The sequence below is a fragment of the Lampetra planeri genome, chromosome 56 (assembly GCF_965212315.1).
Source record: "Lampetra planeri chromosome 56, kcLamPlan1.2.h2, whole genome shotgun sequence".
NCBI lineage: Eukaryota > Metazoa > Chordata > Hyperoartia > Petromyzontiformes > Petromyzontidae > Lampetra > Lampetra planeri.
The window spans coordinates 4,000,312-4,028,103 of NC_136162.1; the positions used below are offsets into that span (position 1 = coordinate 4,000,312).

General features: G+C 49.0%; 1 protein-coding gene across 1 annotated transcript in view; it reads right to left on the reverse strand.

Annotated features, from left to right (window-relative positions):
- Positions 1 to 3,637: 3,637 nt before the first annotated feature.
- LOC144735646 (transmembrane protein 255B-like) overlaps positions 3,638 to 27,792 on the reverse strand; it is a 38,085-nt gene continuing 13,930 nt past the window's right edge. Inside the window, exons 2-9 of the mRNA XM_078618097.1 lie at positions 18,568 to 18,710; positions 14,987 to 15,049; positions 11,863 to 11,952; positions 10,376 to 10,456; positions 8,733 to 8,818; positions 8,032 to 8,191; positions 6,371 to 6,499; positions 3,638 to 4,121 (exon numbers count right to left, since the gene is read on the reverse strand). Coding sequence (XP_078474223.1) covers positions 3,912 to 4,121; positions 6,371 to 6,499; positions 8,032 to 8,191; positions 8,733 to 8,818; positions 10,376 to 10,456; positions 11,863 to 11,952; positions 14,987 to 15,049; positions 18,568 to 18,710 — 962 coding nt within the window. The 3' untranslated portion in view covers positions 3,638 to 3,911. The remainder of the gene's footprint in view (positions 4,122 to 6,370; positions 6,500 to 8,031; positions 8,192 to 8,732; positions 8,819 to 10,375; positions 10,457 to 11,862; positions 11,953 to 14,986; positions 15,050 to 18,567; positions 18,711 to 27,792) is intronic.

A 27,792-nucleotide genomic window follows, 5' to 3' on the forward strand; every position in this document is an offset into this window, starting at 1 on the left:
CAGTAGATTCCAGCCAAGGCCCCCCTGACATGGGCCGTGCCACACTCTTTTTTCTGTGCACCTCCTTTCACAACTCGATGGAGTTGGTGCATCCCTAAACCCATCCAAGTACAACAGGAAACATAGTAAGACATATACACTGTAAAGAGGAAAATGATGACACAGTCACAGAAGATCCACCATTAGCCTTCCCTTTTCATATCATGCCCAAACAGCAGGCAGCGCATGGACATAGCGTGCTACCGTAGTCTAGGTCTGTGAGGCAGCGCACCACTGGGATATATACAGTAGATAATAAAATAATAACGATTATAGTAGTAATGTTCAGAGATGCAATAGATTATTATAGTGCAGTTCTTAACTAATGGGGATATTGTTTAGCTTATTTTTGGTTTAATTTGGTTTATTTTGCTTATTTAATTTATTCAATTATTTTGTTTTGCTATACTTTTCATGCCAACTTGCCATGGCCCCCCTAGCACCCCCTCGCGGCACCCAGGGGTCCCCGTCCCCACTTTGAAAACCACTGCTATAAAGCATATGACTTCAGTTTCTTGAGGGAAAGGGCTTTCTTATGACTTTTGAAGCAGTGAAAATATTCTTAATATTGCCTACACTGAAACTGAAATGTATTATCGTATACCGTAGTGTACAATAGACAATGAATATTAACACAACAACATTGATATGAGTAAAGAGTAGTTTCAAATACAACATGTGTGGCTATAAGGGATTTTCTGACATCTGTTTCATATTCTTTTCTGTTACAGGTATGAAGAATACCAGATGAACAACAGCATCGTAGATGAACCACAACAGCCTTCAATCTCACAATTCCTGGACACTCGTGTAGGGCGTTACAGCATGAGCTACCCACAGCAGAAGGCCATCTCCAATGCGATACTGTCTGACTTGATTATTGATTGCAATTTTCCTCTATCTATTGTGGAAAATAAGAGCTTTCGTCACTTTCTGGCTGTGCTGGACAGCAAGTATACCCCAGTCTGTCGCCGAACGCTGACCACAAAAACAGAGCCTTGCTGAGGAGAGACGTTCAAAGTTAAAAACTCAATTGAGCAACACTGACCATGTTTCAGTCACTGTGGACATTTGGTCTGATCGAAAGATGAGGGGATTCCTTGGTGTCACTGTGCACTGGATGGAGAGAGATGCAGAGAGGGTACAGCTAAAGACAAATCTCTTGGCCTGCAACCGCTTCAAAGGCTCTCACACAGCGGAGCGCATCTGTGACCAATTTGAGGCAATATGTGATGAATACAACATCAAAGCTAAATTGGACTATATCATTAGTGACAATGCTGCTAACATGCGCAAGGCATTTACGGTCTGCTTCCCCAGCGAACAGGAGGAAGATGATGATGCTGGAGATAATCTTGATGATCCTGAGCTATGGCATGACAACCCTAGAAGACCAGCAAACCGTCGATGCTGCTATGGCAAAGAAACAGCGCCTGCAGTGTTTTGCACACACATTGCAGCTGGTGGTGGGAGACGGTTTGAAAGAAACAAAAGCGGCATGTCCTTCTCTCTCCAAGTTATCAAAACTTAGCTCCCTGCTCCACACAAGCACAACGTTTAAAGACATATTCGATGGTGAATTTGGGGAGCACAGAGGCATCCCTGCTGCAGTGAGCACGAGGTGGAATTGTACACTGCGGCAGGTGAAAGCAGTCCTTCATTGTGATCAGCAAAAGCTCTGCGCAGTTCTTGAGAAGGCCGGGCATAAAGAACTGTCATTCACACTACGAGAGTGGAATCTGCTGAAGGAGTTGGTGGACATCTTGAAACCGTTTGGAGAAGCAACTGATTTGACACAGCGGGAGAAAGTCATTACAATCAGTGCAGTTGTTCCATCCGTCTTGTCCCTCAATCACCATCTTGAGAAGCTGAAGCCTCAAGTTCGTTTCCTGAGCGGCCTGGTCAGAGGTCTGCAGGCATCCCTGGAAAAAAGATTTCTTGGGATCTTCATTAATGTGAAAATGGCCCAGTCTCAAGAAGGGATCACTGCCCCCTTTTCAGACACAGTCTACCTGAAAGCAGCTGCCTTGGATCCAGCCTTTTGTCTGCTGTGGATTGAGCCCCATATGCTGGTCAACCGTGACATCAAGGCAGAGGTGGCACAACGAGTTAAAGGTACATCTTATTGACTTGCAATGCAACTTAAATGCAACGTAAAATAATTTGATCTTAATCTGATCTAGGATCTAATGTGATATTAATCTGACTTTAACAATAATAACAATTTTCAGTCTTGCACAGTATCATCAACATCAGTAATGGTAATAAGAGCTCTTTTGTTTCTGCTGTTGTGACACGTTTTTTTTTAATTGATCCTGAAAGATGCTGCAGAGACGGAGCAACCTGTGCCTGTGCTGGTGCCTGCTGAAGAAGAACTAGAGGACATGGAAGGAGAAGGGCTGTTTGCTGCATACCATAAGAGGCAGAAAAGGGATGTTGGGACCCCACCAGCAGTACAGCTAAGTCACTACATTGACATGGCAGAAGGACAGAATGCCCTTTTGTTCTGGGCACTGAACAGTAAGACTCTTCCTTCACTCTTTCAAGTAGCCATCCGAGTCTTGGCAGTGCCTGCTTCTAGTGCTCCAGTGGAGCGAGTTTTCAGCCATGGTGGCATCATTCTGCGTCCCCATCGTGCACAAATGACTGACAGACTTTTGGCCAATTTGATCTTTTGCAAATGCAATGCAGTGTAGGGGCCTCCCTCCACCTGTCCACAGCACGCATGCGCACACACACTCACTCTCTGCTCATCACCTGTCCACACAGCTCTCTCTCTCTCATACACACCAGTCTCTATGGAGGCATTCCAATTATATTATCAGGTTGGTCCAGTTTTTCAGAAGTGATAATTTTGAGGAGTGAGGATTTTATTGATGACATGTTTAAAAAAGTTTAGGCTAAAAGAACCCATGTCTATTTGAAAGTTAAACTGTTTTTCAATATGAGGTCAATGCAATACAGGACTGAAGCTGCTGTGCATTGTTCTAGTGCAATATGCTGTTGAAATAAGAGCATTTTTTGTGAAAATTAAATTTTCTGTTTTTTACTGTGTTTGATTAATGTCATTGTATAAAAAGAGGTTTAAATAAATACAAATCTTACAGACATACATGATTTGTATAAATTTTATTTCTGTGGTAAGAGGACTTGAAATGACTCGAAACTAAAATGGTACGACTTTGGACTCGACTTGAGACTTGCAGGCTTTGACTTCTGACTCGACTTGGGACTTGCCTCATCTTTGACTCGACTTGACTCGGGACTCGAGAGCAAAGACTTGAGACTTACTTGTGACTTGCATAACAATGACTTTGTCCCACCTCTGGCTGTATAGTGTAGTAGTGTATAGTGGTGTATAGTAGTAGTCGTGTATAGTGTAGTAGTATAGTGTAGTAGTGTATCATGTACTAGTGTATAGTGTAGTGTATAGTAATGTAGAGCTAGAGTCTGTGTTTAATGTAGTGTATAGTGTAGTAGTGTATAATCGTGTTGTAGTGTATAGTGTAGTAGTGAATAGTGTAGGCACGAACGCTTACATCAACGTGCCCGCTTCAAAAATCGACCAATAGCAACACGATTTCACGCCGAAGTTTCGTTTGTAATGGTTCAGTCTTTATCGGAGTCATCGTTGCCCTCGTTACACTCAACGCACGTGCGTGCAAAACAGACAACAGCGCTCGTCCATTTCTACATTTATCGTTCATTAAAACCCACAGCTGTTGAGCGCCGGCGCCAAAACGCCGAGTGGCCGAAAAACAGTCTCCACGACAGACGGCGGAAATTCGGGTACAAATACGCGGGCGGGCGGGTGCGAGCGAGTAGGCGTTCAAACGATCCGGGTGCGCGCTTCGTCCTCGCGAGAGCCGCCGCTACGGTGCGTAGGGCACGGGTTTCTCGAACGAAGGGGCGCGCGCGTGGGACGCGTGCAGAGGCGGCGCACTGGGTCGCGGCGGAGGGTAGAGCGCGCTGGCGCCCGGGTAGAGCTGCCCGCCCGCGTCCCCCCGCGGGAGGCCGCCGATCGCCAGCGCCGCTCCGCTGGTTCCCCCGGCGGCGTAGTAGTCCAGCGCCGTGTCTCGGCACTGACGGGGTTGAGACGCAGCGGGCGAAGGGGCGCGGGGAATACACAGAACGGTGGGTTTGTCGGGGTCCCAACGTTGGGCACTCAAGTAAAAAAAATGTTTATACTGGTAGGAACCACCTGGTGCCACCAGCCCACAGGGGATTATTGTGTCCGTCCGTCCGTCGTGCATCCAAAAATGGGAGGGGTGGGGCTGGGTGGAGAGGGGAGGGTGGGGAGGGGCTGGGTGGGGAGGGTGGGGAGGGGCTGGGTGGGGAGGGGAGGGTGGGGAGGGGCTGGGTGGGGAGGGTGGGGCTGGGTGGGGGGGGTGGGAGGGGTGGGGGCTGGGTGGGGAGGGGCTGGTCACCCCGTGGTGTCCTTATAAAACTCAACGTTTAACCTACTCACGCCGGCTTGTGCCCGCCCTCACAGTCGACAATATTTGCGGAATACACCACGCCGCCGTTGACCCTAGCCATTGATCGAGCAATCCAACGTTCCTACCAGCTCCCTCCGCAGGACAATGTGTTCGCTCGGGCTGTGGCATTTTGCTTTGCTGCGTTGATTTTTTTTCGTTCGTAAACAAATTTTTTTTAATATATTACCAGGTATAGGCCCTCCTGAGCCATGAGGCTCCTTTTTCAGAAGCGGCCTGGCCGATTTGCACGGTCGGCTACGAACGGTGCGAAAGAAGCTCGACGGGACATACACGCAGCTCGCGCGACCGTGAAAACCGACCCAGCCCGACGAGCAAAGCCGTGCGTTTCAGAGCGAGAGGCATTTAAAGAGGAACGCCTCTTCCCCCCCCCCCATACATAGCCCCGTGAGCTCATCTGTGGTCGCGATATGACTTTGGCGGCCGTTTCTCTCGAGAGACGCGGGACACCGAACGCGGACGCCGAATACGCGAACGGTTTAGAGAAAGGCGATCCGCACTTGTAGAGGCAGTCCCCCCCCCTCTCATTAGCGGAGACATTTGGCTACGGGGGCAAGTTCCACAAGTTGGACAATCCTCCCCCTCCCACACACACACACAGCCGCGCTCCCAAAGCCAACCTATTAATACCCACCGGAGGTTTAACTTTCAATGTGATTATGGGGTTAGGACGCACCCGGGCTTATTTTGCGGCAAAGGTTACGTGGGTTTTGACGCATACACGGAGCCGTATGATGCTCCATCACCACCACCACCACTGTCGCAGTCGTCCCAGCGTGGATGAATGCGCAAAACTGCGGCACTTTATCAGCGTTCTCCACTTATGAGAGAGAGGTGGAGAATGTACTTGTGATCTGCGTTACAGTCCGAATTTGTTTACATACTACGATGATGGCGACGATGATGACATTTATACGAGAGTAAATTATGAGGTGTATAGTTGTTGTTGTTGTGTTTCTTTGCCGGGCGGTGGTTGCTATGCACGGAGGCCTGTAGGCCAAGCACCGTGAAGAAGGCAGCGAGGGTTGGTGCATCGCGAAAGTGTTGTGAAACTCCCTTCCGGAGGGCGTTGAGATGCGATACTGTGGCTTGTCAGGAGAAGGCAGTACAGCAAATGTGGACTTCGCACGGTTCCGTACGTACGGGATAGAGCGTTACCCCCTCGCATCTCCTGGTGCTCCATTTTCTTCCCAAACATATAAACACCCTCATTAACTCGCTCATAACACCTTAACCCTTTCCCATTCCAGTGACGTACACGTACGTCATTGGAACGGGATCAAAACTAAAATAAAACATTTTCATCGGTCCGTCTTCACGTCGGAAGTCGGAAGACGTACCCGGGGCTCCCACATGGCCATGCGGGAGGCCGTGTGGCACAGAATGCGGTCGTGTCGCTACAGTTCCCTGCGGTGATTCTAGATTTGAAGTTTTCGTGACTGCAAGGATTCATACTCTTTGGTTTTTTCGGTAAAGTCACGTAGGTAGAAATATATATATTTTCATTTTCTCTGCGGCGAGTACATTTAAAAACAACGGCGCTATGCCTCTCTAAGTTAAATGAACCCCGAGCCGCTAGCATGTTCCGAGATTCAGCGGTGAACGGGACACCACCCACCCTGCAACTTGCAGACGTCTCGGAATGGGGAAGAGTTTGTGTATATAGAGGATCGCAGAGCTTTGGGGGGTGCTGCCTTGCTGCCTGGGTGCCAACTGGATGGTCCCTCGCGTGTCTGTGTGGCTCGTTCTCTCTCTCTCTCTCAGCGAGAGAACGCTGCGCAGTGGCGCGGTCCGAGTTGAAATCATCATCATCATCATTATTTTATTCTTCTCACCTGTGCCGCGTATGGATACGGTGCCAGGCCGGGATAGCACGGGCTGTAGGAGAGCGACTGCATGCTCGGGCTGTAGGAGATTTGGGCGAGCGAGCTTGGAACGTACTCGACCCGCGGCAGCGTCTGTGCCTGATAACGCGCACAGCAGCGGCAACAACAGCAGCAGCATTAGCAACAGCTTCTACAGCAGCAACATCCCCTTCGCAAACCAAGGTGGCAGAGTTCGGACAAACAGCCCCCATGACCGGCAGGGCTAGCGGGAGGCCTTTGTCGGCGTAGCAAATCATCGCCCCATGGTATGGTGGTGGCGGTGGCGGTGGTGGTGGCGGTGGTGGTGGCGGTGGTGGCGGCGGTGGTGGTGGCGGTGCTGTATCGTTGCTTCATCCTTCACCACTGCCAAGCGCAAATAACTTCGAGAGCTTGACCCCTGCCCCAAAAAGTAAGCAGGACGGCGCACGGCAAATGCTCCTCCACTTTCTCCACCACCTCCACCACCACCTCGTCCACCACCACCTCCTCCTTCGGAGCCACGTGGTCCGCTTAAAGTCACGTTTAGGTTGCGCTTATTTCATCTCACCAAGTGACACAACTCAAGAGACCAGGAGAGTCTCATTTGCAAGAGAGACCCGCGCTATTTGTCCGTCGGTAGGGGGCGATAATCCAAATCGAGTAATTTGCGGTGTAAGTTTAGAATTTGGTCAATGTGGGTCCTGAAGCCGGCACACAATTGACCTCCTCTTGCAAATGTCGTCTCGACGTCTTTAATATCTGCTGGTCGTTAACATCTCCAAGCCACCGTGATGATGATGATGAGAGATAGAGACACGCAAACTCCAAATATACAGCAGGCGTCATGGCCGAGATGGAACCCACGACCTCCTGCATACCGGGCGAGGTAGTTAACATCTCCTAGCCACCATGATGATGATGAGAGAGAGACACGCAAACTCCAAATATACAGCAGCAGGCGTCATGGCCGAGATGGAACCCACGACCTCCTGCATACCGGGCGAGGTAGTTAACATCTCCTAGCCACCGTGATGATGAGAGAGAGAGAGAGACACGCAAACTCCAAATACACAGCAGCAGGCGTCATGGTCGAGATAGAACCCACGACCTCCTGCATACCAGGCGAGGTAGTTAACATCTTGCCACCGTGATGATCCACGCTTCCCGGTGTTCATGGCACTGGGACATAACGCAGCCAGTCCAAGCCCAACACAATCTCCCCAAGCCCCCTGCTATAAATCCCTCATTGTTTGAACAAAATTAATTGCAAAACGCTGCGTTGGCAACAAAAACTCACATTCGTCAAGAACACTGCCCTAAAAGGATGATATATTTTCTATATACATTATATATTATAGAAATTATAATATAGTATATGTATATATAATATATTTAATGTATATATAATTATAATATATTATATTTTCTTATTTTATATAAATATATAAAGTAGGTGATGCTTTGGGCAGTGGCCCTTCGACTTGGCCAGAGAGACAGAGAGAATTTCATGCTGCACTCCAGACTCTGACGGTCATTCACATTTCAAAGCGCCCAATCGTTTTGTGGACGGGGGGGCAGGATGGGGTGGGGGGGTACGTTGCCTCTTCACGCCAATCGCTTCCTCTTCTCGGCTCGCTCGTTCGCTCGCTCACCGTGTCCTTGAAGCTCCCCAAGACGGCGGAGGTGACGATGCCCAGGAAGACGGCGCACACGTTGAGCAGCGTGGAGAGCCAGAGCAGGCGGTAGAGGTGCACGGCTCCGAGGCAGCTCCTCACGCCCACGAACTCGTAGTAGACGGCTGCGTAGTCGCCGCTGCACAGCGACGCGAGCGGCGGCCGGCCAGCCAGGCGGCAGGCAGCCAGCCAGCCGGCAGCGGTAGCAGCAGCAGCAGCATCAGCGGCAGCAGCAGCGGCAGCAGCAGCGGCAGCAGCAGCAGCGAGGGGCACGGAGCGACGCGGTTTAATTGTCTACCGCCGGTCGAGTAACAACGTCGACGCGACGGCGGCGAGTCGCGCGGCGCGAGGTCGAAGCCGCCGACCGGCGATCCTCGTGGTCCTGGGTTGTGACGTGGGTCGTGACGTGGGTCGTGACGTGGGTCGTGTCGTGGGTCGTGACGTGGGTCGTGACGTGGGTCGTGACGTGGGTCGTGACGTGGGTCGTGTCGTGGGTTGCGTCGTGGGTCGTGTCGATCTGCATCCCGTGTCGACAACTCTCTCGTCTCTCTCCTCTTCATCTCTCAGCACACTCCCCTGTAACTCATCTACAGCTCTCTCATCATCCCTCCATCTCTCCTCTCTCTCATCCCACACTCGTGTGTGCCTCCTGTCAGTGGCTGCGCGGCGACCTTTCTTGCCTGCCACAGTTGTAGAGGTCGCAGCAGTAGCAGGTGCCGCTGCGGATCTTGAGCGAGCAGTCACCGTGACTGCTCCGGCACGGCACCTGGGCGGTCCCGCGTTGGACAGAGACGCAAAATCAGGAGGAGCGGTGACGCGGTGCAGTCCAACACGGACTCATCTAACGAGTGGTTTTATATATATATAGAGAGAGAGTGCGTCTATTTAAGCTGGGTTGGAAGCGTGGTGGTGTTTCATTCAGACGCTGTCTCCCCGACAGACCTGGTCTTCACCTGTGGACGGCTGCTTGCGTTGTGGCCGAAACGTCGTGAGAATTATTTTATTATGTTTTATTTTTACTATTTTATCATTTCCCTTCTACGTGACTTTACCGAAAGAACCAAGAAGATGAATCCCTGCAGTCACGAAAGCTATAAATCGAAATCATTATTATTGTCAGATTATCAGCTTTTAGAGTGTTGTAAATGGTATCACACGATCTGACACCTATGCGTTTTTGAAATTGAGCCGGGTTTGTTAATTTTTCTTTTGCAACGTGGGTCTCCATCGACAATATTGAGACGTCACATTCACTAGGAGTCAAAACCTGTTCACACTGTGCTCAACAATTCCGCATGAGCCTCACCGGATCTCCACCTCAGTAAAAATAATATATATACAGATGGGCAGATTGAGTCAATCATTGTGGGGGTGGGGGGGGGGGGGGCGACACCTCGCAAGAAGCTGGTCCGAAGCTCAAGGGTAACTTATAGCGCACCTGGGCGCCATGGGTTGCTGTCAGCAGAAGGTTTTCTACGGAAAGCCGACTCCTCTCTGATCTCGAGCCAGGAACGCAGATTTCGCACATTTCTAGGATCGACGACGACTACAAAAAGTCGCTTCCCTGTTGGCGTCTGGAATGAAATCACGCCAAGGGAGGTGATCGATGGAGTGAGACGCGTGAGACGCGGACGAGAGGAGCGCGGAGGCGAGGGATGGGACGCGGGCGCTTGTTTTTGTCACGCGGAAAACAAAAGAGGGTGAAGGCGCAGCCCTGCAGGTGCCGGCTCACTGCACCCGCTGGCGGGCGGCGGCGGCTAGAGCGACGTGATCGCGGGGCAAGTTTGTTCGGCACCGCTCTCCCGCGTTGTGGCGCGCAGGTGGAGAGTACCCACGCTTCAGCCCAGCGCACGTGACCTGCCGACATCGACTGTGGCGTGGGCATTCGCTGCTACCTGTGCACCGCCACGGGTTTCAGGAACTTGCGCCGTTGCCGTCAAACTGCCGCGCCGGGAGGGTCGAACCGGCGGTGACATCGTGCGAAGCGTCACGCCGTCCTCACACACGATCGCAGACCGTCCACCCCTCTGCTCGAACAAAGACGGTGGTGGGGTCACCGCGTCGCGCGGCGCTTTCAGATGCGCTTCTGTGGCCGTCTGGAGCGCCCTCTTCCTTGCAATGTTTGGAAGCCGCTGGGAGCTGCGCACTTTTAAATCATCTGCATTGGCGAACTCATTTCTTAAGAGCTGCTTGCTGTGTTTATTTTGTTGTCCTCCCCCCGGCACCTCCGATTAGCGCGATTGGCTGCGTGCGGTGCGAAAGAAGTTCAACGCACAGTACATGCGCGCGGACGATGCACTGGGGCCCAAAGGCAAATACTCACATCGGAGAAGTAGTTTTCGTAAATGTAGCCATCGCCGCTGGTGTAGAACTGGCAGCGCTCTGCGTAGAGGGGTCTCGGGTCCTGGAGGGGGCAGAGGGGGGGAGGGAAGGAGATGGACACTCCTCGCATGGAGATGACCGACTGGCACCTACGATTGGCATGGTCGGCTACGTGCGGTGCGAAAGGAGTTCAACGCGCACGATCGCGAGCGACTCGCGTGAGTCGCAAATGGTGTTCTGGAAGAGCCCGAACGTTGACGTTTGGTGACAGATTTAACCACGTGGGGGGGCGGGGGGGGGGGTCAGAGGTCGCAAACCAAAGTCACAAAGAAGAGCGGAGAGGCACACACGTGGTCACTACGAGGCGGTGGTGGTCCTCACTAATCACGTGGTCACTACGAGATGGGAGTGCTCCTCACTAACCACGTGGTCACTACGAGACCACGGTGGTGGTCCTCACTAACCACGTGGCGACCTGAGTTCAACTCCCGGCAATGGCTACCATCGGTGGCGCGTGTTACCCACCGTCACCAAAGCTCACAGACCACCGAACCGGTATCGGTGAAGTATGGTCAAACAAATCCCGTGGCTGATGCATTACATTCTCTCTCAGAGACGTTATCTCTCATCACTTGATCTCATCACGTTATCTCTCTCTCTCGAGGCGGTAGTTGTGTAGACTTCAAGATGCGAATCGCGGAGAGCCAAGATCGCGAATCGCAAGTTCGTGAGTAACGAGGCAACGCCGTGTTTATCAGGAGGCCCTTGCTTGGAAGCGTCTCTGATTAGCGACGTCGGCTACGTATGGTGCAAACGAAGTTCAACGTACATACATAGACTCGCATAGACTCACACAGAGACCCGTAGACTCACACAGAGACCCGTAGACTCACACAGAGACCCACAGACTCACAGAGAGACCCACAGACTCACACAGAGACCCATAGACTCACACAGAGACCCACAGACTCACACAGAGACCCATACTCACACAGAGACCCACAGACTCACAGAGAGACCCACAGACTCACACAGAGACCCATAGACTCACACAGAGACCCACAGACTCACACAGAGACCCATGGACTCACAGACTCACACAGAGACCCATAGACTCACATACTCACACAGAGACCCATAGACTCACACAGAGACCCATAAACTCACACAGAGACCGATAGATTCACACAGAGACCCATAGATTCACACAGAGACCCACAGACTCACAAAGAGACCCACAAACTCACGTAGACATCCATAGACTCACACAGAGACCCACAGACTCACACAAAGACCATTGTTTTTTGTCCTTCCCCCGCACCTCCGATTAGCGCGGGTGACTACGTACGGTGCGAAAGAAGTTCAACGTACACACGGCGAGGGGCAACCGCCGAGTAAGTTTTGGTGGCGAGCGAGCGAGCGAGCCTGAAAGTGGAATTCCCGGAGGAAATCCGCCAGGCTGAGCGAGGAGGTGAGGAGGCTACGCACGATTTGTCGCGCGGCAAAGAGCCCGTCCAGGGTGGCACAGCAGAAAGCGGCGACCACACCGAAGCTGACGAACACGATGGACGCAACCAGCTGCGAAACAAACAAGCAGACAACAACAACAACAATAAACAAATTTCGATTTAAAGCTTTCGTGACTGCAGGGATTCATCTTCTTGGTTCTTTCGGTAAAGTCACGTAGAATGGAAATAATAAAATAATAAAAATAAAACATAATAAAATAAATTCTCACGACGTTTCGGCCACAACGCAAGCAGCCGTCCTCAGGTGGAGAACAGGTCTGTCGAGAAGACAGAGTCTGAATGACACGCCCCAGGCTTGGAGCGTCTATTTAAGCTGGGATGGAGGGGGAAGAGCGCCTTGACATTCAGACTCTGTCTTCTCGACAGACCTGTTCTCCACCTGAGGACGGCTGCATGCGTTGTGGCCGAAACGTCGTGAGAATTTATTTTATTAAGTTTTATTTTTATTATTTTATTATTTCCATTCTACGTGACTTTACCGAAAGAACCAAGAAGAACAATAAACAACAACAGCAATCGGAGCAGCGACGTTGCCGGAACGACAACTGCGCCAGACGCCGCAACGTCCCGTGGACGTCTGGTGTGAAAGAGATTCATGGCTCATCGGTTTCCTCCGGTGCGAATAAATTTTCAGATTATGACCGATGCATGAGCAGAGGAAGGTGGCTCAGAGGGGGGGGGGGCGGGGGTCACAATGGTCACGATGTCGGTGCGACCGTCTTTTCTCGTACGGCGTTTGAACAGAATAGCGGCAGGGCTTCAAGTTGTACATTGCGGGCGTGCGAGCGTCTGCGCGTGTTATTGTCCACCGATGCGATCAGCAAGACAAACAGGGGTATGGATCGTATGGTATTTTTGTGGGCAGATACTAACACAAAAGAATAATACATCATTCGAGGCAGGGTGTGTCGTAGCCTGTGGATGGCATCGCTCCCACAAATATTTTCGCACGGGATGATTTGTTGTGACTAAACAGAGACTCGGAGCCACGCTCTGAGCGTCTAGAAGGCGTTGGGGGGGGGGCATTTCACGGACGCGCAGAATCAATATCAATTTCGATGACTATTCACGGGGCGTTTTTTACGTTTCCTGTTTTTTTATTTAAGCCTCACGAAGTATGGTCGAACAACTCCCACGGCCGTCACAGCACGAGAGATGCCTTCAGCTAGCAGCGGGTTGACGCAACGGGCTGTAATTGACGTTGCAACGCCATCACTCACCATCGACGCGTGCCGCCAGCGTGTTGAACTTTGTGTGCACCGTACGTAAACATCCGTGCTCATCGGAGGGTTGGAAAGAGTCCCGTTCACGGGCGCGGAATCGAGAGGCCTTCGCGATGCCATAGGCGGAGTTTGACTTCTGTATGTCGAGGATTGGGGGAGGGCTCGCTGTTGCTGCCCAGCCCCCCCTCCCCCTCCCGTAGTACCTAGACTCAAACCCAGGAGCTCGGCGTTGTGGGCAGAGGTCGCAAACGGGGTTTGATTTCTTACCCCGTACCCGGCCGCACCAGGGTCGCAAACGGGTACCCGTACCCGGCCGTACCCGTACCCTACCCGTACCCGGCCGGGTACGGGTAGGGTACGGGTATCGGGTACCTGATTGCGACCTCTGGGATGAAGCCATGTTGCAGGCGCGGGTGGGTTGATTCTAGGAACTTGAATTGTGAGAAGAGACAAGACGTTGGGAAATGAGTGACAAACGGTTACTTACCAGTGACTCACGGCCTACCCGTACCCGGCCGCACCAGGGTCGCAAACGGGTACCCGTACCCGGCCGGGTACAGGGGCGTCACGAGCCCCTTAGGGAACCCCAGGATGCTCACCGCCGCGTGAACTTTTGCAAGATGAGCTCCCTATTTTACCAATTTCCTTTTAAAATCACACACACACACACCGTTTGCAAACTCAGCCAGCGAATGTAAATTGTATTATTGTAGGAAGTATTGGAATGTTTTTTTTTTTCTCAGTTGGATTACGGAGCTCAAAAGTGGAATCGGTGAATATTTACTTTGCCGCGGTCAATTTCCACTTTCGTTGATTTTCCTGTTATGAAACGGCAATTTGTTCTTCATTTGTTTTCTTCTCTCCCCGCCCCCGAAACATTTTATTTCAACAAAGCACGACTTTCGCAGCGCGCAGATAAAACGAGACCGCATAGGCCACCAACGCAGGAGTGGCGCCGGTCTCGCCGAGCCAAACACCGCTGAGATGCTGGGCGAAGATTCCACGATGTTCCCGGCTGCTTGCCAGTAAAACACGGAGCAGATTTCAGAGCGCAGTTATTCACCCGAATGAATCATCGTGAATCTGCGCGATCTCACACGGAGCCTTCATTCGGCCCCACGTTTAAACTCAAGAATCGAGTTATTAAACAAAATATTTGTAGAATTTATTTCTCCCCCCCCCCCCAGCTCATTTGTATCATTGTTCTCCGATATTTTGCGTCGCTTTGCAATGCTGAGCTCGCCACCCACTCGACTCACAGCACCAACTGCCCGGGTTCGACTCCTGACTCGGTCACCGTTCTGTGTGCAGTGTGCGTGTTCTACCCCCCCTCCCCCCCTTCTGTTCGGCACGGGTTTCCTCCGGTTGATCATGTATCCTTCCACAGCTCAAACAAAGCACGCTGTGACTCGTGTTGTGGCCATGCATCCCAATGCTGACACATCGCCTGCATATTACACACTGGTAACATTGTCCCCTGCTGGGGAAAATCCAGCAAAGAATACTTGGCAGGACCCTCCTGAAGAAGAGTCTTGAGACTCTCTTGGGTAAAGAAGGGGAAACCAAACTAAGATAAATTATTTTCTCAACCAAATAAATACCACAATCGATTAGAAGGTCGTGTGTTGTGCGATGAAGCGTGGGTACTTCCACTTCTTCCAAGACGTCTATCCAGCGTGGAAGAGTAGGCCAAATACCCACGCAGCTCCCCCCAGAGAGCTCCCTCTAGCGGAGGACCCTATCCGCCAGCAGTTGTCTTAGGCGAGCAACTGCGGGGGCTTTGCCTTCGCCCCTCTTCAATGTCGCATGAACGGGGGGGGGGGGGAGAGGGACATTCGGGGACGTTGTTGCTGGACTCACCATGTGCCTGCGGTTCTCCACGAGACTCACTCCGAGGAGGCCCAGGAACGCTCCGAAGCCCAGCTGCAAGGCAACGGGAGGGGCAGCAGCGTGCGCCTGAGCAGAGGGCCCAGCAATCTGCTCGTCTCAAAAAAGCATCGCGGCTCCTTGAACCGTCGGCGAATGAAACGATAAAACGCTGGCCAGCGTAGCAATAGGGGTTTGCCCCCTTTTCTGGCAATATAAAACAAGTTTGTGTGAAGATGTTAAAACACCAAAACAGACTCATACTGGTAGGAACCTCCTGGTTACACCAGCCCACAGGGGATTATTGTGTCCGTCCGTCCGTCGTGCATCCAAAAATGGGAGGGGTGGGGTTGGGTGGAGAGGGGAGGGTGGGGAGGGGCTGGGTGGGGGGTGGGAGGGGTGGGGCTGGGTGGGGAGGGGCTGGTCACCTCGTGGTGCCCTTATAAAACTCAACGTTTAACCTACTCACGCCGGCTTGTGCCCACCCTCACAGTCGGCCATATTTGCGGAATACACCACGCCGCCGTTGACCCTGGCCATTGACCGAGCAACCCAACGTTCCTACCAGCTCCCTCCACAGGAATGTGTTTATTCAAGGAATGTTGTCTGCATTAACCACACGTACTTGTGGTGAACGTGGAAACAAAAAACGTGCTCTGATAATTATCTTTGATGCATTGTCTTTGAAGCTGATTGGTCCACTGATTCATTCCTTGAATAAGGAATCTGTTTGGTGTTTTAACATTTTCACACAAACTTTGTTTTATTGCCAGCAAGGCTAAAACCCTATTGTTATATACTCTTTGGTTCTTTCGGTAAAGTCACGTAGGTTTAAAATAATTAATTTTATTTTATACCTACGTGACTTATTTTATTTTATACCTACTTGAATTTAATTAAAACATTTTATTTTCTACCTACGTGACTTTACCGAAAGAATCAAAGAGTATGGATCCCCGCAGTCACGAAAGCTTCAAATCAACACTATTGTTATATTTCAATACTTGGCAAGAAAGGTTCCATACTGCTCGCCAGCGTGGATATCGAACTCCTTTCGCGCCGTCCGTAGCCGACACGCGCTCAGCGGAGCGGCGGCGGCGCGGGTGTCAGGCCAAACAAACCCCGAACACTATGAGACCTCCTTTACCAGTGGCAAAATATAGTAGTAGGTTTTTACCCTTTCAACTGGTACAAAACTGACACCTTTATACATGATGCCTTGTATAAAGGTGTCAGTTTTGTACCAGTTTAAAGGGTAAAAACCTACTACTAAACCCCGAACACTCAAAGCGGTTTTCAAGAAACAAAGTTCCCAATCAAGTGCGCCCAAAGAGGAGCGTCTTCAGTCGGCGTAGCGACCACGTTGACGATCCGTGCGTGCAATGCCCTCCAGTGGACGCACAGATCACGGACCACGAAATCGAAGATTGCCGGAAAGGCCAGGGGGTAACACTGGTCAACATACTTTTTCTGGCATAAGGTATTCCAACGGGTTGTAAGGTAATTTTGGGGTGCTGATTCCAAATCTGGCATCAGTTTTTGTCTATCACATCAGGTTTTTGAGATATCTAATATTGCATTTTCAATCAAAACTGCAGAAGAAAAATATTAAATAAATGTGGATATCTACATAAAATAATATTATAAACACACTATCCTAGAAATACAGCACCATATTTTAACACTATAGCAGTCACTGACTCGCAACAACTTGCAATCATAAGTGACAGAGTTAATTTCGGGTAAAATCAATTAAAATGTGGTATATACCGATAGCATAAACATGAGATGTGATAGAGCAAATCTGAGATCAGATTTGGAATCAGCACCCTGAAATTAGTCTAAAACAGCTGCAAAAGTCCAGACCAGAAAAAAATGTGTTTTTTTTCCCAGTGTAATCCTATTATGAGGAGGATGCTGCTGCTGTTTGTCGTTTTAAGAAGATCTCTTGCATAGCGTGGATTGAAGGTGATATGGAGGAACCACACAGAGCAACTCACTCTCTAAACTCTCTCTCCCCCCCAAACTTTCTTGCCCCATTAAAAAATAACCCTCCCAGATTTTTGAGGATTCAGAACGGCTAATTTTCTTCATATGATCATCAGCAGCCAGCATTTGCACCCGGGGGACTGTGTGTTGATCCAAAGCAGATGTCCTCCGCGCGGGGAACACATCTGATCGTAAGCCAAACGATGCGAATAGCTGCTAAAAAACACACTAAGCAATGAGTTACGCTGGTGGGGAGAAAACAAACCACCCCCCCCCCCCAAATGAAGTTATTAAAGACCAAAGTCGTTTTCCCCGAGCGAAAAGGGGCCACGGGACCATCTGACGACAATCATCGACTTCATCACGGACCAATTGCGTCTGGATTCCCTGGCAAACTCGAACCCGAGAGAGAAATTGCCACGCTGTTATTTTTTTACCTTTTTTTTTGTTGTTGCTTGTGGACATTGTCGCGCATGGGCAACGGATGAAGTGTAACTGCACAAGTGCCCGGTATGATACCACTGATATGACACGGTGTGACACCTGCAGGTGTGACACCTATGGTTGACACCTACGGGTATGCATGGAGGTAGAACTTCTTTCGCACCGTACGTAGCCAACCGCGCTCATCGGAGGTGTCGGCGGAAAGACAACAAACTAAACACAAAAATAAATTCTAAAGAAATTATTTTAAAAGTGAAAAGCTCCCAGTGGCCTCCTAATACTAGAGAGAAAGAGCGTTCCAGACGGCCGCAGAAGCGCGCCTGAAAGTGCTGCGATGCAGCGGTGACCGCCGTGGTTTGTTCGACGGCGATCGCTACCACGCTGCGACGTGCCAGCACGAGCGAAAGGGGCCCACGTCTCAACGTTGTCCCAACGTCGGGCAAGTCCAGCTGGGTTCATCGGCGCAGCGACGTGTCACCGCTGACGGAAGTCAGAGACTCGGAAGAAATGGGAATCCCGTAATAAGAGAGAGTTGTGCGCCTTTTGGCGTCATCTGGTCCAACACCATGTGAGACTAGGCTCTAAGGAAAGCTGTCTCGGGTGTGGACCAATCAACTTCAAGGGCAGTGCATTCATTATTTATCTGAGTTGTGTTTTTTGTTTGCAATCCGACCGCAGGTATTGTGGTCAATGCAAACATGACTCCTTGTAAACAAAGGTGTCAATTTTGTAGCCAGATAAGAGGGTAAAAAAACTATTTTCAGAGGGGTTTTTGTTGTTGTTGTTGGAGTTAGATCGCGTAAAAATGTAAAAATGTGTCGTTAAAGCCGCCACCACCACCACCCGACACGGCCAATTAGTAAGCTTTGTCACGCAAACAGACCGTGGCCAATCTTGATTTGAAGCTTTCGTGACTGCAGAAATCCATACTCCTTGCTTCTTTCGGTAAAGTCACGCAGGTAGAAAAACTAAAATAAATCACGACGTTTCGGTCGCAACACAAGCGTCCGTCATCAGTTGGGAAAGCGTGGCCTGCTGATGAGGCAGACTGTTTTAATTTGTTACGAGCACAGCGCACACCGGTGCTGTGTGTTGGAGAGCGCACGTCTAGCAACAGAGAGACGAGGCCGCGTTGGACTCACGACGATGCCCGCGTAGAAGCCGACGACGGCGACGTTGTCCGTGCGCGTGGTGCCCACGAGGCCCGTGACGAGGATGGCGGCGGCGAGGGCGAGAAGCGCGATCGTGAAGCCCAGCGCCGCCTTCTTCCGTCGCTGGTAGACGCCTGGGGAGCAGGGGGAGGGGGGTGAGGAGGATGAGGAGGAGGTGGATGAGGAGGAGGACAAGGAGGAGGATGATGAGGAGGAGGGAGGCGACGATGACGACCACAAGCCGACGGCGAGGCGGACGGGGAAAAGAGTCGAGGAGGTCGTAGAGACGTAGAGACGACGTAGATACGTAGAGACGACGTAGAGTCGTAGAGACGACGTAGAGACGTAGAGTCGTCGAGACGTAGAGACGCGCGCTTTGCTCACGCCACTGACGGCGGACAGAATAATAACGAGCGCATTTAAAACTCAAAACTCTTGTTGATTTTTTTTACCAGGTAATGCTCACTCAGCTATATCGATCTTTGTCTCAGAAGCGACCTGGCCTTCACAAACGATGAGCTCAACGAGGTGGGCTCGTCGTCGCGTGGACATTCACAGCAGCAGCCGAAGAACTCTGGACGCGTGAGCGTTGATCATTATCAACGTGGAGGGGAAGGACACGCAGACTCCAAATATACAGCAGCAGCAGGCGTCAGGGTCGGGGTCGAACCCACGATCTCCTGTACACCAGGCGAGGTAGTCAACATCTCCTAGCCACCGTGATGATGATGAGAGAGAGAGACACGCAAACTCCAAATATACAACAGCAGGCGTCGGGGTCGGGATCGAACCCACGACCTCCTGTATACCAGGCGAGGTAGTCGACATCTCCTAGCCACCGTGATGATGATGAGAGAGAGAGACACGCAAACTCCAAATATACAACAGCAGGCGTCGGGGTCGAACCCACGACCTCCTGTACATCAGGCGAGGAAATTAACATCCCGCCACCGCGGTAGCAAATTAGATGTGTAACAAATTAGATTTGTTACAAGGATGATGGTGATGATGATGGCCCCGTGTTGCCGGGTTCCCCGACTATTTTGCACGTGAGATCCGTGGTGCGTGACCACAGCAGCAGCAGCCACAACAAATGAACAAAGACAACAAACGTCGACATTGCAGGGTAGGAGCACAACAACGGGCTCCTTCGGGAATATTGCACAAGTTACAAAACGGGGTATTTGTATCCACGTCCGTTGAACTTCTCTCGCACCGTTCGTCGTCACCCTGCCGTGCTCATCGGAGGTGCGATTAGCGGCTGTCAGCGAAGCACACGGCGATTCAAACAGTTGCGAATATGATACGAGCGCAAGAGGCGCCAGACGAAAAACCAAGTTGGGTGCGGGTGCGGGTAAAGCTCCTGCGTTGTTTGGTTTAGTGGGGGAGCGAAGGGAGGGAAGCAAGCTGTAGATTCAATATTTAAACTATTAAACTATTATTATTTTAACTAAAGGATGAGCAGTCAGTGGGGATTCCACAAACGTGGAGCAGCAAATTGGAAGGATTCTTTTTTTTTGCCAACCCAAAGTTTTAGCGACACGGATTTTATTTTTTAGTGTGAATAAGGCAGCAGCAGCAGCACTTTTGATGCTATTGAGGGGGATGGGCAGTGCCGCATTAAGCTAGTTGCGGGGCCTGTAGCATTTATTATAAAGGGGCCCTAAATAAAAGGAAACAAACATAAATATTAAAACACATACATTTTTTACTGGCATAGTAAAGTAATTGTATTTTTTCATTTGCTATACAGCCAGATACTACGACAAATCGCTAACCTTAAACACCCGGTCGTTAGTAAAAGTTGAAGTTAATAGAGCAAGTGCATAATCACTGAACCGGAATTGATAGCTTGAAAGCATTTAGCGCGGGGCCCTTGAAAGTGCGGGGCCCGTTAGCATTTGTAGCTACTTGTGCTACTGGGATAATCCGGCACTGGGGGTAGGGTTAGCTGGAGAAACGAAGTGGTGTTTTAGATCTTCTTGGTTTTTTCGGTAAAGTCACGTAGAAGGGAAGTAATAAAATAATAAAATAATAAAAATAAAACATAATAAAATAATTCTCACGACGTTTCGGCTACAACGCAAGCATCCGTCTCCTGAAGACGGCTGCTTGCAGCCGTCTGAGAATTATTTTATTATGATTTATTTTTTTTATTTTATTACTTCCCTTATACGTGACTTTACCGAAAAAAACAAGAAGATGAATTCCTGCAGTCACGAAAGCTTTAAATCGAAATGGTGTTTCAGATGTTTGGCAGATTTGTTAAAGATGACCTCTAGGAGGAAGACGGTCCCGGTGGAGGAGGGACAGATTTGAGTGAATGTAGAGGACGCAACGGTGAGTTGTATAGGAGGGAGCCAAGAGCAAAACGGAGAGCGGAGTCGTAGAGTGGAGTGAGAAGGTGGACGCAAGAGCTTGGCGGTAGGCGGGTATCACAGTCATCACACGAATGGCAGGATGGTGGTTTCAACTATATTCATACGGAGTCTGTGTAGGTATACAATTTTGTTTTAAAAAAATTTGTTGGCCATGTTGGTCAATGTGGATCCTTGAAAGGCAGTTTTGAGTCCAGGGTCATGCCTATTTATTATGTTTTATTTGTATTATTTTATTACTTCCCTTCTACCTGACTTTACCGAAAGAACCAAGAAGATATTTAAAGTGGTCGACCTGCCCAATGAGGAGTGAGTGCAGAGCCACACTAGCTTGCGGATGTAAGGGAGGTCACAATTGGCGATGTTGTAGATGAAGGGCTGGTGGTCAAAGGAATTCAAAGATTATATTTAAATTTAATCTTACATAGAACTATATTCAGTTTCAATTTGTTGACTGACTGGTTACTAAGATAGCGCCAACGTGGCAAGATGTTAACTACCTCGCCTGGTATACAGGAGGTCGTAGGTTCGATCCCGACCCAAAAATCGATATACTTGGAGTTTGCGTGTCTCTCCCTCCCCGTGGTCACGTGGAATTTTCTCCGGGTCCTCCGGTTTTCCCTCCACGTTTATAATCAACATCAACACGCGTTTAGAGTCTTTGGCTACTGTACATTTCCACGTGATGATAAGCCACTTCGACGAGCTGTCAGTTTATGGACACGTCGCTTCTGAAAAAAGAGTGGGCCGTACCTAGCAGAATAAATGAAAGTGATTTCCCATGACACCCACTTTTACAAACTTTTCTGGAACATCAAGGTTTGATGAGTGTTCGAGGTTTTATGAATATATATAAGGACGCGTTGGTGAACAGATGAACCAGGATAGGTGGAATTCATCTGTGAAGGAAAGAGCTCCGGTTGGATTTTTTTTCTCTTATTGGTTTTTTCGGTAAAGTCACGTAGAAGGGAAGTAATAAAATAATACAAATAAAACACAATAAAATAATTCTCACGACGTTTCGGCTACAACGCAAGCAGCCGTCCTCAGGTGAAGAATGAGACACTGCCAAGCTAGGAGCTTATATATAAAGCTCTGGTTGGAGTCACCACCGACCACATGGACGGACGCTTTGTCTCATCATGAGTAGCCCAATTTGAGTGAAATCGGGTGGGGGGGGGGACAGAGTGAAAACGTGTGTTTAAACTAAACGGAGATATGAATCTTGTGAACGGTAGCTGCAGAAATCTGAGCTTCTGTATCAACTCCTAGCTGGTAACATCAGCCCCTCCCCTCTCCCTCCCCTCTCCCCACCCCCAGGTCTGGCAGCTGCTCCTGCTACATTTAGGGTCTCGTTCCAATCCTGACAATGGTTCATCTTCATCCTATTGTTCGTCAAGGCATGCTGCACCACAGTGCACAACTTGGTTTGTTACGCAATGCACACGTGTCTGTGTGGCTGTGTGTACACGTGTCTGTGTGACTGTGTGTACACATTTTTGTGTGTACACATTTCTGTGTTGCTGTGTGTACACATTTCTGTGTGGCTGTGTGTACACGTGTCTGTGTGGCTGTGTGTACACATGTCTGTGTGTACACGTTTCTGTGTGGCTGTGTGTACACATTTCTGTGTGTACACATTTCTGTGTGGATGTGTGTACACATTTCTGTGTTGCTGTGTGTACACGTTTGTGTGTGGCTGTGTGTACACATGTATGTGTGGCTGTGTACACATTTCTGTGTGTACACATTCCTGTGTGGCTGTGTGTACACATTTCTGTGTGGCCGTGTGTACACATTTCTGTGTGGCTGTGTCTACACATTTCTGTGTGACTGTGTGTACACATGTCTGTGTGTAGACATGTCTGTGTTGCTGTGTGTACACATTTCTGTGTGTACACATTTCTGTGTGGCCGTGTCTACACATTTCTGCACGGTTGTTTGAAAGCTGCGTTTTTTCTCTCCCGGCCTGCGCTGTTATTCCGCGGCGATGGATAATCATTGCCGTCATTGTATCGATCCCTTCAATGCAACAGCGATGGATAATCATTGCCGTCATTGTATCGATTTTCTTCAATGCAACGGCGGCGGCCTCGATGGCCTCGATTCAGAGATCGGCGACGCCTTCACGTTCGCCGTGCCCCGGGAATCGAACGTCTCGAAGCTCGTTCATTGTCAGCTCCATTAAAACATTCCTTTGATGCCCCCCCCCCCCACGGTTGTGTAGTTCGATCGCCAAAGAAGAGAGGCGCTGACCAAAACATCAAAACCCCGCTGCGCGTTTAACACGTGCCGAGAAAGATGTGCGCGTGTGTGTGTGAACCCTTTACCCCCCTCACTTTAAGATGTTTTCTTGTTCATGTTTTTGCTTGTTTGTTGCGGTTGCACCCGATTCAAGAGCCGAATGGCTCACAGGGCTATACCTAATAAATGAACTTGAACCCCAATGATAATGATGGGAATTCCACAGTGTTACCACGATAACCTTCTTGAATCAAAAGCCGTCTTTGCTTCAATACCCCATCGGGATTATATTAACCAATTCCATGTCTTTTGAAACAAAATGAGTTATGAATTAAACAACGAGTCAACAAGGTTCAGGGTATGTGAAAAATTAAGTTAATGCCAGGTCTCATTAGCTCAAGGGGATATTCGAATCAAATAATTGGGTAGATCTTTAGGGGTGAGTATGGAAGGCCCCATCCTATATAAAGATCATAAACTTTGTGAGTCTGGTCTTCACCATACATGTGTGTGGGAACAAGTCATTCCACGACCAAAAGAGAGTTCTGAGGACTTCAGAACAAGAGTTATTGATGCTCATCAATCCGGAAATGGATACAAAACCATTTCTAAGGTGCAGCTCAACCAATCTACTGTCAGACAGACAGCCTACAAATGGAGAAAGTTCAAGACCACGATCACTCTACCCAGAAGTGGTCGTCCTACCAAAATCTCTCAAAGAAAAAACCGGGAAATCATCAAGGAGGTCACAAAGAACCCCAGAGAAACGTACAAGGATCTGCAGACCACTCACGCATTGGCTAATGTGAGAGTTCGTGACCCAGCTGTCAGAAAGAGACTCAACAAGAACGGTGTTCTTGGAAGGATAGCAAGAAGAAAACCACCGCTCCTTATCGACATCATTGCTGCCCGTCTGAAGTTTGCCAACGAGCACATCGATGATTCACACGACTTCTGGAACAAAGTGTTGTTCTCTGGCCAGAACAAGTCAACGGTAGAAGTTTTTGGCCTCAATGAGAAACGTGCTGTTTGGCGAAAACCAAACGGTGCGTTCGAACGTAAGCACCTCATCCCAACCGTCCAGTGTGGTGGTGGTGGCAATGTGATGCTTTGAGGCTGCTTTGCTGCCCCATGACTTGGACGGCTGGCCGTCATTGACTCAACCGTGAATTGTGCATTGTATCAGAAGATTATAGAGGAGAATGTCAGGCTTATCCATCCGTGAGCTGAAGCTGAACCGAAAGTGGCTCTCGCAGCAAGACAACGATCCTAAACCTACAAGGAGATCTACAAAAAATGGTTGCAGAAGAAGAAATTCCGCGTTTTAAAATGGGCATAGTCAAAGTCCGAAACCTAAACCCCATTCGGAATTCTAGATTTGAAGTTTTCGTGACTGCAAGGATTCATATTCTTAGGTTTTTTCGGTAAAGTCACGTAGGTAAAAAATTTAAATTTAAATTAATAAAAGTAAAATAAATATCAAGTAAGATACAGCTATCGTGCTGTGACGGTTCCACCTGAAGACGGAAGCTTGTGTTGCCTCCGAAACGTCGTGATTTTTATTTTTTATTTTATTTTTATTTATTTAAATTTGAAAAATTTACCCATTCGGAATGTTGTTGCAGTACCTGAAGCGTGCTGTCCACGGCAATGCAACCCTCAAATGTCAACGAGTTGAAGAAGTTCTGTAGGGTGGAATGGCCCCAACATGTCTCGAATCCGGTGTGAGAGTGATTGACCAACGCTTTAGAGGAAACGCTTCGCTGCTGTCATCGCTGCACAAGGAGGCGCCACCGGTGACTGACGGCTGCTTGCGTTGTGGCCGAAACGTCGTGAGAATTGTTTTATTATGTTTTATTTTTATTTTATTTTTATTATTTTATTACTTCCCTTCTACGTGACTGACGGCTGCTTGCGTTGTGGCCGAAACGTCGTGAGAATTGTTTTATTATGTTTTATTTTATTTTTATTATTTTATTACTTCCCTTCTACGTGACTGACGGATGCTTGCGTTGTGGCCGAAACGTCGTGAGAATTGTTTTATTATGTTTTATTTTTATTTTATTTTTATTATTTTATTACTTCCCTTCTACGTGACTGACGGCTGCTTGCGTTGTGGCCGAAACGTCGTGAGAATTGTTTTATTATGTTTTATTTTTATTTTATTTTTATTATTTTATTACTTCCCTTCTACGTGACTGACGGCTGCTTTCGTTGTGGCCGAAACGTCGTGAGAATTGTTTTATTATGTTTTATTTTTATTTTATTTTTATTATTTTATTACTTCCCTTCTACGTGACTGACGGCTGCTTGCGTTGTGGCCGAAACGTCGTGAGAATTGTTTTATTATGTTTTATTTTAATTGTATTTTTATTATTGTATTACTTCCCTTCTACGTGACTGACGGCTGCTTGCGTTGTGGCCGAAACGTCGTGAGAATTGTTTTATTATGTTTTATTTTTATTATTTTATTACTTCCCTTCTACGTGACTTTACCGAAAGAACCAAGAAGATGAATCCCTGCAGTCACGAAAGCTTTAAATCGAAATCTAAAGGTTCACAATCTTTTACGCACGTGGTTATTGAACGCAGAATAATTTGAGGATGAATACATGTTGAAAGAGTATCATGTTTGTTTTTACGTCATGTGTTTTAATCAGGTTATCCTTATATATTATTCGGACTTAGATTAAGATCGAATAACATTTGAGGTTTTAAATATTTTATAATGTGGAAATCCTGAGGAGTTCGCAATAACTTTTTTCTCGGCACGGTATAATCCAAGGCAGTGTTGGTGACTGCAGGAACTAAGTGATATATGTGTTTAATTCGCGACTGTTCTGTCGCATAAATCTAAAGCAGAGAGTTGATCTCCTGTTGATCAACTCAGCCTGAAATGGGTAGCCTGTGCATTAGTGGGGGTGGTGGTTGTGGCTAGCGGTGGTGGTGGGGTGACCCTGGGGAGACAGAGTTATCCAGGCATGGCGCCGTGGTTTGCGCCACACACTGCAATCCACGTGTGTGTCGCGCTGGCCTTAATAGGCACTCGCTAACAGCACTTTCCCCCCGTGGTGTTTGAAGGCTAATGATAGGACACCTGTATTTGTCTTGGTGAGCGAGCGTGTGGGTGTGTGTAACTGCAGCGTGTATACTTTGTATATTCAATTCCTTCCCTTCGCTGTGTTTACCAGCACTATCCAAAAAAACACCAACACGCTATACCGTTAGCCACCTTGGTTATTTCAGTTCTAGTTTAAAAAAACAAAAATGCGATGTACGATTTTGTGAAAGCCAACTCATCGTTTCACCAAGAAAATGTTGGCAGGCAACCGGCGGTAGATTACAGTGATGCTATTCTGGCTTTACCACAGTCACCGTCATCGTTAATCACAGTACAACACAGCGTTGCCTTGCAGCCAACACTATTAAGCAATGCACATATTTGCGTGGGGCCCAAAAGATCCAAAGACCTCGGGGTTGCATGCGGTCCTTCTAAATCGTCTGACGCGTTAATCTAGAGCAGTGGTTCTTCGCCGTTTTGTGTCGTCTGCGCCCATTTTTTGTTCTCAGAGAGGGCATCTCGCACTCCCAGGGGATGCGTTCACTCCGGTTTAAGAACCACTGATCTAAAATATTTAAAAAAAGATATTTTATTTGATCAGGTACGGCCCACTGAGCTATAAAGCTCTTTAACAGAAGCGACCCGGCCACAAATGATAGCTCAACGAAGTGGCTTATCACGTGGAGATTTACAGCAGCCAAATCCTCTGAACGCGTGGTGATGTTGATTCTAAATGTGGATGGGGAAAAAAACGGGAGGACCCGGAGAAAAATCCACGCGACCATGGGGAGAGAGAGAGAGATAGAACACGAAAACTTCAAATGTACAGCAGCAGGCATCAGGGTCGGGATCTAACCCACGACCTCCTGTACACCAGGCGAGGTAGTTAACATCTCCTAGCCACCGTGATGATGATGAGAGAGACACGCAAACTCCAAATATACAGCAGCAGGCGTCAGGGTCGGAATCCAACCCACGACCTCCTGTACACCAGGCGAGGTAGCTAACATCTCCTAGCCACCGTGATGATGATGAGAGAGAGACACGCAGACTCCAAATATACTGCAGCAGGCGTCAGGGTCGGGATCTAACCCACGACCTCATGTACACCAGGCGAGGGAGCTAACATCTCCTAGCCACCGTGATGATGATGAGAGAGAGACACGCAGACTCCAACTATACTGCAGCAGGCGTCAGGGTCGGGATCCAACCCACGACCTCCTGTATACCAGGCGAGATAGTTAACATCTCCTAGCCACCGTGATGATGATGAGAGAGACACGCAAACTCCAAATATACAGCAACAGGCGTCAGGGTCGGGATCCAACCCACGACCTCCTGTACACCAAGCGAGGTAGCTAACATCTCCTAGCCACCGTGATGATGATGAGAGAGACACGCAAACTCCAAATATACAGCAGCAGGCGTCAGGGTCGGGATCCAACCCACGACCTCCTGTATACCAGGCGAGGTAGTTAACATCACCCAGCCACCGCGGCTCCCTGGCCAAACTTAAACTCTTCAACATCGAGT